Below are 11,926 nucleotides of genomic sequence, written 5' to 3'. Positions count from 1 at the left end.
CCCTCCCTTCCCCTGCTCCATCGGCCTCTCCCTCCTCCATCTCCTTCCTTCCTTTATCTTTCCTCCCCTCCATTATTCCTCCCTCCTCCATCTCCCTCCCGCCTTCCTTCCTTCCTTCCTTCCTTCCTTCCTTCCTTCCTTCTCCATCTCCTCCCTCCCTCCCTCCCTCCCCTTATGCCACTTAAAGCCCAGGCTTCTTAGAATGCTGCTAATTTAAAGCAAGAAGGGAGAAGAAAAACCGGCCCAACCTCACCTAGGCAGCTTTATTGCTAAACAGTGATTTAAACCAGGTTTCCCCTTGTATCGACGCCTGCAGGGAAATACAAAGTGGTGAAAGGGATCGTTTCCCCCGTGGGGGACGCCTATCTGAAGAAGAGCCTGATCAGCGCCCGTCACCGGGTGGCCATGGCGAGACTCGCGACCGAAAACTCGGACTGGCTGGAAGTGGACGACTGGGAGAGCAGCCAGGCAGAGTGGCAAGAAACCATCAAAGTCCTCAGGTATCGGCCGGGCCCGGGCATTCCCCCTCCTCTCCTGCAGGAAAGCCACGTGGTGGCTGTTTCTTCAAAGTTTCTCAGCCCATCATGGCCGCAAGGTCTCAGAGCCCAGTGTGCCTCAGCTTAGCCTATCTTCAACAGACACCTGTGGGACTGGATTGCAAGCAGAATGACAGAACAACAGAGTTGGAAGGGACCTTGGAGGTCATCTAGTCCAGCCCTCCCTGCTCAGGCAGGAAACCCTATACCAGGGGTAGGCAACCTTGGCTCTTTTATGACTCATGGACTTCAACTCCCAGAATTCCTGAGCCAACATAGCTGGCTCAGGAATTCTGGGAGTTGAAGTCCATGAGTCATAAAAGAGCCAAGGTTGCCTACCCCTGCCCTATACCATTCCAGACAAGTGTCTGTGCAATCTTAAAAACTTCCCGTGTTGGAGCAGTTACACCTTCTGGAGGCAGGTTCTTCCACTGGTTAATTGTCCTCACTGTCAAGGAAGTTTCTCCTTAGTTCCAGGTTGCTTCTCTCCTTGGTTAGTCTCCATCCCTTGCTTCTTGACCTGCCTTCTTCTGGTGCTTGGGAGAATAGGCTGATCCCCTCTTCGTGTCACCCCCGCCCCTCAAATATTGGAAGACTGCTATCGTGTCATCCCTAGTCCTTCTTTTTTGTTAAACTAGCTTATATTACCTATCGTAGCTTACCGACTTATATCTACTCTGATACAGGATAAGATTTGAGGGGCAGAGATCTCCCGTGCTTCTGCCCAGCACGGTGCACCTAGATAAAACTGCTATAGAAACGTGGCTTTAACGCAGTGGTTCTCAACCTTTTTAATGCCACGACCCCAACCGGTCATAAGTCGAGGACTGAACCGGTCGTAAGTCGAGGATTACCCAACCGGTCGTAAGTCGAGGACTTTCCCTGCCCGGGAGCGCCGCGCATGCGTGGTTCCGCCCCCTGCGCCGGCCGAGGCGTAGCTGGCAAGCGGCAGAGACGGAGCAGGCCGACCACCAGCTGGCCCAGCCCAAGGGAGGTAAGGCACCCGCCGGAAAAGGGGGGGAAAATGGCGGACAAAAAAAATGGTGGACAGCCTTGCTTGGCGACCCCCGTGAAATGGTCGATCGACCCCAAATGGGGTCCCGACCCACAGGTTGAGAACCACTGCTTTAAAGGATCAAGAGAACTTCAGTACTGCCATCCCTTTGCGCGTATCTAGGAATAGACTTCTTCTTCAATGCTGTTCCCTAGATATCACCAGCAGAAGCTGAAGCCCTCGTGTCCTGCCAACAGCGTTGAAGACGCTCACCTTCCAAGCAGAGCAAGCCGGAAGAGGAAGCGGGCAGCGGGGAGCCAGCTCCCCATTAGAATGAATCAACCCAAACGGAAATGTGAGTTGTCTCCTTAAATCGGAGGTGGCAGAACGTGGAGAGCAGGGGTGTCCAACCTTGTTCGCTTTAAGGCTTCAATTCCCCACCACGGCTGGCTGGGGAATTCTGGGAGTTGAAGTCCACAGGTTGTCCAAGGTTGGACATCCCTGGTTTAGAGTGAGGAGGCAACTTAGTTCAACTTCTCCTCTATTCGAGATCTTCAAGCTGTAGCTTACGGTCTTCCTCTAGATCAGTGGTGGCGAACCTATGGCACGCGCGCCAGAGGCGGCACTCAGAGCCCTCTCTGTGGGCATTTCTCTGAACTGCTGGTGGCGGGCTGCAGAGCCCCAGAGTGCGCCGGTCGAGGGGCTGGCAGGCTGTGGCTGCTGACGGACACTGTCGCCCCTCATGCGCTCGCTGGCCTCTGTGTGTAGGGGCCGATGATGTCAGGCAGCAGCAGCCCCTGCCTCGCCTTGCCCTGCGACAATGCCACCCCTGCCCTGCCTCATCTTGCCTTGTCTCACCCCGCAGGACGAGCCTCCTGCCCACTGCCCCACCTGCCAGAGACCCCCTGGATCTCCCCCAACCCTGCCCGGCCCCCACAGGCGTCCCTCCCCACGAGCAACATCAAGGTGACCACGCCCACCTTGGCCACACCCACCCAATCTGCCATGACCTCCACAGCCACACCCACCCAGTGGGCCACGCCCACCCGGCACCCTGCAATAAATAAGTGGGTTTTGGGTTGCAGTTTGGGCACTCGGTCTCTAAAAGGTTCGCCATCACTGCTCTAGATCCTCAGCCTCTTGGGCACCAGGGACCGGTTCCGTGGAGAGAGGTTTTTCCACGGACCGGAGAGGGCGTCGTTTCGTGTACTGCCTGCATCCCGCGGATGGGGCTTTATTTGTTTGCGCGGACCGGTTGCTGGCATGCAGCGGCCCGGTACCGGTCCACGGACCGAGGGTTGGGGACCCCTGCTCTAGATGTCCACTTAACTTCTGCTTGAATATCTCTGGTGAGATATTCCCAGCCAGCTACTTTACCCTACAATCCTCTTCATAACCAAATATCCCTGAACTGATTTTTTCCAAAGGTACCCCTTGGAATCCCGGCCTGCGTTAATTTTAAATGTAGCATGGGTTCGTTTAATTACTTTGGCTATTAATTGGAATGCGCGCTGGCTGCATTTTGCATCTTTAGAGTTAATTTCGACACACTTAAGTTTGTATCGGGGCTGATTTGAAAACGCTTTCACTGCCCTGGGCTCTGCTATCCAACTTCCTTCCCTGTCTGTCTTGTCTCCTTCAGGCCTCCCCCAGCTGAAGATGCTGTGTGGGACAGATACTCTGGAGTCCTTTGCAGTGCCCAATCTCTGGAAGCCGGAAGATATCCAGGAAATCATCTCCAATCACGGCATGGTTTGCGTTACCAGGCTGGGGAACGAGGCCCAGAAGTTTATCTACGAGTCGGACACGCTGTGGAAGCACAAGGAGAACATTGACCTGGTGGAGGAATGGATCACCAACGACATCTCGGCCACCAAGATCCGGCGAGCCCTCCGGAGGGGCCAGAGCATACGGTACCTGGTGCCCGACTCGGTTCAGTCCTACATCAAGCAGCATAATCTGTACACCGCAGAGACCGAAGACCAGAACGCGGGCGTGGTTTTAGCTCCTCTGCAGAGATACGCCCGGGAGCCTGTCAAAAATTGATTGGCACGGGAACGGAGCGGGGAGAGAGCAGGAACAGGGGCCGATTGGAAAGAAGGCTGAGGATTTCGCCGGTGTCTGCTCCCCTCCCAAAGGTGGTGGAATCCCTTTGTGTTCCCCTGGTTGAATTTTGGAAAGTGGCTGGCTCGCTGGCCCAAATAACCACAAGCTGGGAGTTCCGCTGCCTTTCAAAGCTTTTCGACTTGCAGAACTCAACACACTGAGCTTCTGCAGATCGAAGAAAGATGTTATGGAACGGCAGCAACTCAGCCCTCAGTCTGCTTCCTGGCTCTGTTCTCCATCGTGGAGATTCGGGGCTGGTTGAAAGACTGGCGGCTAGGTTGGTGTCCAGCTCTGATTTCAAACAGAACTGGTCCACCTGGGAAGCCACAGGTACGGGCTCGCCTCTGAATTGATGGCTGGCACCTCTGCATGGCGTCTGAGGCCTGCTTCTCATTTCTTAGCTCTAATGATGTACCATTTTTAGGCCTTGCTCCAGTTTTGGAAGGCGGTGACGGACAAGGGCCTCCGAAAGAAGGGGAGTGTGCTATTAAATGGGCCGGATCCTTTCCCTAAAAAATGAACTCTGAATAAAGGCCTACATCTTCAGAGAAATAAGATTTTTACTCTGAAAAGACCTACCTCGCCTGACTTTCTGAGAATTGTAATGCAGTCTCGCTTCCTCGATCTCTGCTGACTTGAAACATACAGTTCTGGGTCTGGGGTGATTCCCCCCCTTAAGTGCCTTGTCGATTAATGCACTAAAAGTACTTTCTTAGTTGTAAATATGAGCCATCATGGTTAAACTGTGTGGACATTTGAAACCACCTTTGACTGCTAAGGTGATCTTGGAATGTAACGTTTTTAAAATGCTGGGTCTATCGTTGAAGATTTTACTTTAGCCGTGCTGGATGAGTCATACACCCTAAATTAAAAACAAAAACAAAAAAAACCCCTCCCACACAGATAACAAGCACTAGGCAAACCTTCATTGTGACACACTAGTTTTCTACAAGCATGGTTTTTTTGAAATTGTGGTTAGAGCATCCAATCATGTAAGCCAGACATGTCAAACTCGCAACGTATCGGAGCTTTTTCCCCATTGCCGGCAATAGGTTGGGCGTGGTTTCCTCATGACGGGTCCGGCAGTTTGACACTCCTGATGTAAGCCATGATCATGTTGGTGGGTTTATTTTGGCCATCAAGAAGATAAAACTTTTTTGCAGCTCAAAGATGGTCTATCCTCCATGGACAATTGTGGAGACCAGCAAATCTCCATGAACTGCCAGATCTGGTTTACCTTCTATGGTTTCCTAATGTTATCTCATTGTATATATCCCAGGATTTTTTTCATCCCCTTCAGTTCCTTAAGATGGGTGGACTTCAACTCCCAGAATTCCCCAGCCAACAGGGCCAGTTGGGGAATTTTGAGAGTCAAAGCCCACCCGTCTTAAAGGTGCCAAGTTTGAAAAACACCACTCCATTGAGTCAGAACTGTTCATTCAGGAGTGAGAACCAAGCAATAAATTTTGCTGCTCAGATTTCCGAACGAGCTAATTTTAAATCTTTTTTTTTTAAATTCAGCTGTGTAAGACGAATAAAAAAATACTGGAAATAGGGGAGAGGAGAAAAAGAGAAATAACGGGAAATAAAGAAAACCCAAACTTGGCTGTGAGGATTGAAGATTGGCAGGACACTGACAGTTCCTGTTTAGTGTGGGAGAAAATATACATGCTGGAATAAGAAATATCCTTATGGAAAATCCGCCTCATCAATGTTGTTACTTCTGATTATCTTTTTTCTTTACTTAGCTCTTACATATGATGTTTGTGTGTGTGCTTCTATGATGTTTTCCTTTGAAATGTTTTGTTTTTTTTTTTTTTCATATTTTAGCTGTTAACAAAATAAGAGTCCTTTGCGCACGTTGTTTGGAACCGCAGCACTTTGCCTCCCTCCAACACAACCCACCCTTAAAAATCGTAATGCTGTTGAGAAAATGTCTGTGTGTGTGTGTGTAGGTGTAGATCCTGAACTCGATAAGAGAATCGTAATGTGAACGAGCCACAAAATCAAGACACACCCTTCAGTGTAATGTGGACGGGAAAAATAATAATAAATGTAGTCAAATGCAATCGGGAATCAAAATCAGTTTTGTCATTTTCCGCGGGGGATTGCCAATTGGATCCCGGCTTAGGGCCGACCCCAAACATTTTATTCTGGGTCGAAATAACTTTGGAAACCGACTGAGGGGGGCGGTTCAGTCCTCCCTTCAGTTGTAACTCTGTGAGGAGCCAAGAGGCTGGGTCAGGAGAGTCTTCCAATAAAAAGATAAATATTCTAGCACTGTGGATGAACTGCTTCTCATACAGTTTTTGGGGTGCTCACAACATTCAAAGTTACAACGGCACTGGAAAAAGTGACTTACGGCCGTTTTTCACACTTAACGACCACTGTAGCATCGCCGTGATCACGGGGTCAAAATTCAGACGCTTTTGTGACCGTTGCTGTGTCCCTTTTCCAACCTTCTGACAATGGGGAAGTCAGAGTCCCTTCACGACTCTGTGTTACGAATTTAACTGCAGTGGTTCTCTTCCCTGCGGCCAAAAAGGCCGTAAAACGGGGCAAAAGCCCCTAAACAACTGTCTCGCTTAGCAACAGAAATGTTGGGCTCAGTTGCGGCCGTTAAGTGGAAGATCTGGGAAGATTTTTACCTAAAGCTGACACCACGATCGCTGAATCCCGACCTCTCTCGGTTCGGAGCAAACGCTTGAAACCGGTGGTGGTTGATCAAACAAGCTTTGCGCCATCGTGTCTGAGGCAGGCAGCCAGTTGTGATCTGTTGTTTGATAAGTTGTGGCTGTGCCTGAGCGTGTGTGTGTGTGTGTGTGTGTGTGTGTGTGTGTGTGTTTGAACTCCATAGGACTCCATATTGCAGTTAGAGCAGGGGTCTTCGAACTTGGCCCTTTGATGACTTGTGGACTTCAACTCCCAAAATTCCTGGCTGGCTGAGGAATTCTGGGAGTTGAAGTCCACAAGTCATCAAAGGGCCAAGTTTGAAGACCCCTGAGTTAGAGAGAGCTGGGAGCTCCAGAAGGGAACTTGGTGAAAAAGCCCAGCCTGAGCTCTTGAAATACAACAGACAGTGCCCCCCCGGATTGTGCACTTTGGTTTACACCAGGAGGGGAGAGAACAGCGAAGTGCAAACGCAAAGAAAGCAACTTGGGCTGGCAGTCCTGGAAGGCTTTGCAGAAATCCTGCTTAGAGTTCATTGGCCTCAAAGTACTTTTGCAGATGTTTCCAAAGGGATGAGTTGGCCCACAGAGGAACATGGTTAACAAGAGGAAATCTCTTTTACGCCCACCGCTTTAAAAATCTCTGGGGGAGAGAGAGATATACCGAGAGCAAATTTTGGCAGCCACGCATTCCCGAGCAAAGGTTAGCGGGGTGGGTGTTTCTCTACCCCCTTTTATGCAACAGATGTGAGTTATAATGCACGGGGTAGAAGGTCACGCTAACCCCTGTCCTTGATAGTGGCTTGATGAAGTCCAGCAACCTCTTTCTCACTGTATCTTTGGGAAGCCTCTAAACCGGTGCGCACGTGGGAACGGATGCTTTTACCCTCTTACAAAATCCCCCAAAGATGGATGCTTAAAGACACGTTGCTACCAAACCAATGGTTCCTTTGCCAAATCACCTTGCTAATAAGAACGGAAGAAGGAGGTTGACTAAACTGGATCAAAGTCTACCCAAGCAACTTGCTTGATGTCAGTTTGATGGAAGTTTTTAAGAAGAGACTGGACAGCCATTTGTCCGAAATGGTATAGGGTTTCCTGCCTGAGCAGGGGGTTGGACTAGATGACCTCCAAGGTCCCTTCCAACATCATTATTATTTTTATTATTATTATTATTATTATTATTATTATTATTATTATTATTATTATTATTATTATTATTATTATTATTATTATTAATCGCACAGTCAGCCAGATGTTCAGACGTGCACGCAGGCTGAGGAATTCTGGGAGTCGAAGTCCACCAGTCATAAAAGGGCCAAGTTTGCAGACCCCTGTTTTAAGTAAACTCTCAACAAGACTCTGGTCTTTAATTTTGCTGTGTCTGTGGCTGATGCAACAGTTAACTTTAGCTCTACACCCTGGATTCAGCTGATTTGAACTTTATTCTCTGCAGGCCCAGCTGCATCAGATCCCACCTCCTATTGTAAATCCTTCCTGCCTCCCCTTATATAAAGAAGGCGTGAGGGAAATTAGCTTCCCATTTGAATCCTTGGACCTTCTTAGTGTGGGTTGATCTTAGGCTCTCTCTCTCTCTTCAGCCATGCCCGTGGACTTCAGTGGAACCTGGAACCTAGTCCGCTCTGAGAATTTTGAAGGCTATATGTTGGCTTTAGGCAAGTACAGCGCTTTAAGCTTCATTGGTTGAACTCTTCTCTTCCTCCTCCTCCTCCTCCTCCTCCTCCTCCTCCTCCTCCTCCTTTTCCTCCTTTGGGATGCTTGTTTGGTGACCGTATCCCTTCATTTTGTATGGAAGACAAAGCTATCCGTGTCAATCTTTGTTTTGCCTCTGCTTTCATGCTAGGTGGTTAATATATTACAGGATATAAGCCAGAATTTGCACTGGTTTTCATCCGGTTGACACAGGCGTAGGCAGAGAGCAAAATATTTATTCTATCTTGAACACTGTCTCAGATTTGTTTTCAAATGCTTAAATAACCTGGTTAGCCTTAGCCACCGTTTAGTTTGCTTGTTACATGGCTAAGTCCCCACATTACCCCGTATTTAAACTGGCTTGTGGAGTATACCACAGTGGTCTGTTTTGCACACCACATTAAGCCACGAATTGGGGTTAATCATGTTAGATTCAGTACAACAGTCTAAGCCAGTCTTCCCAACAGCATACCCCAAATTGGATGAAAGTGGTTTACAAAACCTTACTAAGACCACATTTGGAATACTGCATACAGTTTTGGTCACCACAATATAAAAAAAGATGTTGAGACTCTGGAAAGAGTGCAGAGAAGAGCAACAAAGATGATTAGGGGGCTGGAGGCTAAAACCTGAACGGTTGAAGGAATTGGGTATGTCTAGTCTAGTGAAAAGAATGACTAGTGGAGACATGATAGTAGTGTTCCAATATTTGAGGGGTTGCCACAAAGATTGCGGGGTAGGTTGTCAACCTGTTTTCCAAAGCACCAGAAGGCAAGACCAGAAACGATGGAAACTAATCAAGGAGAGAAGCAACCTAGAACTAAGGAGAAATTTCACGACAGTGAGAACAATTAACTAGTGGAACAACCTGCCTCCAGAAGTTGTGGGTGCTCCATCACTGGAGGCTTTGAAGAAGAGACTGGACAGCCATTTGTCTGAAATGGTATAGGGTTTCCTTCTTGGGGTTGGACTAGATGACCTCCAAGGTCCCTCCCAACTCTGTTATCCTGTCTGATTTGTATTGAGGAACTGTGGCGCTGGCATGAAACAAACCCGGCTACCATCAAGGATGGCAGCATTCATTTAACTGGGAAAGCCAATCAATATGTAACGGCAAACTGCTTAACTCCCGTTTATAATTTTGTGTCCGGCAAAGGTATAGATTTTGCAACTCGCAAGATAGCAAACCTGTTGAAGCTCCAGAAGGACATAAAACAGGAAGGAGATGTCTTTTCTATCAGAACAACAAGCACTTTCCGAAACTATTTTGTCGAGTTCAAAGTTGGAGAGGAGTTTGACGAAGACAACAAAGGAATGGACAATCGCAAATGCAGAGTAAGTAAACCAGCCAGACCTTTGATGTGAAACTTTAAATTAACAGCTATGGCTTAATAAGCATTGACTGGGCAGATTTTTAAAAGATTTCCATGTGTGTTTCAAAAACTTTTTTTTCCTTGGGGCTTTTGGAAAGTAGATATTGACAATGTTTGGGTGAGACTTATGTCCAAATGGTAGGAAAATTTCTTCCTACTAGACCAAACTCTTTCAACCTTCTTAGTTGAAGGTTATATATATATTTTACTTTCTTTAATAGATTTATGAGCACATCAGTTCGCATTGCAAAAAGGCTGCATCTTATTAAAGATTAATAACTGATTTAATAGGATCAGTTGGTCGTCCTCGTGAAGTATGAAATATAAATAAAACTGAAGCCCTTTTCTCCTGGGATTTTTTTAAGGGAGGGAATTGACTCTGTGGATTTTAGCTTCGCCCAGTAATTCAAAATGCTGGTAGCTTAAGGTTATAAAAAGCCTTAATTAGCAGAAAATGTGGGCTAAATTGTTATTTTAGAAATCTGCTTATAATGCCTCTAGCCATACCATTTTAAATGAATTTGTTGCAGTTTAAAACTAAGCATTAAAATATATATATATGATTTTCTCCTCTTCCCCTTTCAATGCAGAGTGTGGTGACTTGGAACAATGATAAACTTGTCTGCACTCAGAACGGAGAAAAGAAAAACAGAGGCTGGTCCCACTGGATTGAAGGAGATGAGTTGTATTTGGTAGGAAATCTTTTGGTGGATTAATTGATAAACTGATCTAGATAACGACAGCCAGGTCAGGGGTCCAGGTCAGGGTTGGGAACAGATCCAGTCTTTTTAAATATTTCATACATGAGCTTCCTTGACCTAAAGCCTCTCCATGAAGAAACTGCAAGTACTTTTTCACAAGCTTGGGACACAAAATGTGCACTAATCTTAATTTTTGCAGTTTAACTGTGGCCTGCGGTGTCAACCCAAGCAATTGTGGCTTGTTCTGTAAATAACGCTTAAACATAAATTATCATAATGAAGCATCCACCAACTGAATTGTGAACCTATCCAGGATACCCAAGTAATGTAAAATGGAAGCAAAGGAATGTAAACCAAATCATATTGAGCCGGGGTCTTCAAACTTGGCCCTTTTATGACTTGCGGACTTCAATTCCCAGAATTCCTCAGCCAGGCACGTGGGAGTTGAAGTCCACAAGTCATAAAAGGGCCAGGTTTGAAGACCCCTGATATTGAGGATGCTGATGAGGTAGAGGCTTGAAATGAGTCAGGATTTGATCCTAACTTGGTTTGTGTTAAGTGGGGGAGGCAAACTGGATTGTGGGGTGGATTTGAGATGCCAGGGTCTCTATCTACAACCCATCTTGGCTAAAGTAGCTTGAGGTTGGTTCCCAGCAATTGAGGCTTCAGTACTGTATGGCTGTCTCTATTATGCTTAGGAGCTCCGTTGCGAAGACCAAACAACCACACAAGTTTTCAAGCGAGCGTGAATCTCAAACGGGACTCCTCAACAGGAGAGCTGCGCCAGCCACCTTCAAGGCGTCATCTCTTTCACTGCAAGTCACAACCGCACGGAGAGCTTCAGGGTTTTCTCCATTTCCTCCTTGTCACAAATGCTCTTAAGGATTCCTAGAGCAAATAAGGCAACTGTTGTGAAGTCACTTCATTAAACATATTGGCAATGCAGCTCGGGGTTTCTGGTTTTTGTGGTGCTACACATTTGTCCTAAAATGTCTTCCTTTGGGAGTGTTTTATGCCTGTCCAGCTGGATTGGATGGGGGGGAAATCCTCATGCTGAACTGGACTACCTGCATGTGCATTTTTCTCTCTGGTTTGGCATGTTGTCTGACCCCAATTTTCACTTTGTAAACCATGATGGGTGGCTTAGCATGTTTTAGGTGCCCTCTCCAATCATGACGTTGAGATTCTAGCAACTTGGCTTCCTCTTTTACTGGGAGGGGGCGCCCCATATGCAATTTCTTCCTTGCGGGAAAATTTCCAAATAGGGTAGAAATCTGGACCAAGGGCAATCCTGGGTGCTTGATATTATTGGTTAGTTGGAAAAAAGTCCCCTGATTTTTATATATACCTATATATATATTTGGTACCTGAGGACTTTAACATGGCTCTCCTCCTGTGTCTGAAATGAGCTAGAGAGCAGGATCTGGCCTTATTCATGTGACAAACTTAACCTAGTTACCAAATTAACCAGGTTTAGGAGGATGAAGCTGAACCTAGCTTGGTGTGTTGTGGGGTGCACTTGCCAAAATTTGAACTGCACCCTCAGTTTGTTCCCTTGCAACTGCAAAAGGGGGGGGGGATGAGCACCCAAGAAGATTTATCAGTTTCAAAGCAGGTCAGGCACCCCCTGAAAATATTTTTTCCCCTTTGCTGGTCTGCTATTGTGTTATTTTATTGTTTAAAATTATATTTTGTTGTGCCCCCCCCAACTTTTGATAGTAAATTGCTTTAATTAAAAAAAAGCCGTATGTCAATGGTTTTAAAACTCATGGGAGTTTTAAAGGGTCTGCCTGGTGTGCCAATAGACTCTTTTTTCACTTCGAGATGAACCAAT

At 46.9% G+C, this 11,926-nt stretch overlaps 2 protein-coding genes across 2 annotated transcripts in view; both read left to right on the top strand.

The window, feature by feature from the left end:
- The window catches only part of NMNAT1 (nicotinamide nucleotide adenylyltransferase 1), a 5,145-nt gene extending 1,549 nt beyond the window's left edge, over nucleotides 1-3,596 (top strand). Inside the window, exons 2-3 of the mRNA XM_015821429.1 lie at nucleotides 317-568; nucleotides 3,164-3,596. Of these exons, the coding sequence (XP_015676915.1) occupies nucleotides 317-568; nucleotides 3,164-3,576 (665 nt within the window). The 3' untranslated portion in view covers nucleotides 3,577-3,596. The remainder of the gene's footprint in view (nucleotides 1-316; nucleotides 569-3,163) is intronic.
- A 4,312-nt stretch (nucleotides 3,597-7,908) lies between these two features.
- Nucleotides 7,909-10,841, top strand: RBP7 (retinol binding protein 7). Its single transcript, XM_015821428.1, has 4 exons — nucleotides 7,909-7,981; nucleotides 9,175-9,353; nucleotides 9,982-10,083; nucleotides 10,791-10,841. Exons 1-4 carry the CDS (start codon nucleotides 7,909-7,911, stop codon nucleotides 10,839-10,841), a joined length of 405 nt encoding a protein of 134 aa, XP_015676914.1.
- The last annotated feature ends 1,085 nt before the right edge of the window (nucleotides 10,842-11,926 follow it).

The sequence above is a fragment of the Protobothrops mucrosquamatus genome, unplaced genomic scaffold, assembly GCF_001527695.2.
Source record: "Protobothrops mucrosquamatus isolate PMUCROS unplaced genomic scaffold, P.Mucros_1.0 scaffold1329, whole genome shotgun sequence".
In the NCBI taxonomy this organism is placed as follows: Eukaryota; Metazoa; Chordata; class Lepidosauria; order Squamata; family Viperidae; genus Protobothrops; species Protobothrops mucrosquamatus.
Note: the sequence above shows the minus strand (reverse complement) of the source record. Positions and strands in the feature narration are given on the sequence as shown.

Bases quoted from the DNA above. Each gene is read 5' to 3' on its own strand.
- RBP7 (XM_015821428.1), top strand. From the start codon at position 7,909: ATGCCCGTGGACTTCAGTGGAACCTGGAACCTAGTCCGCTCTGAGAAT. The intron at 7,982-9,174 runs GCAAGTACAGCG...TGTCCGGCAAAG, and splicing joins AGGCTATATGTTGGCTTTAG to GTATAGATTTTGCAACTCGC. The intron at 9,354-9,981 runs GTAAGTAAACCA...CTTTCAATGCAG, and splicing joins TGGACAATCGCAAATGCAGA to AGTGTGGTGACTTGGAACAA.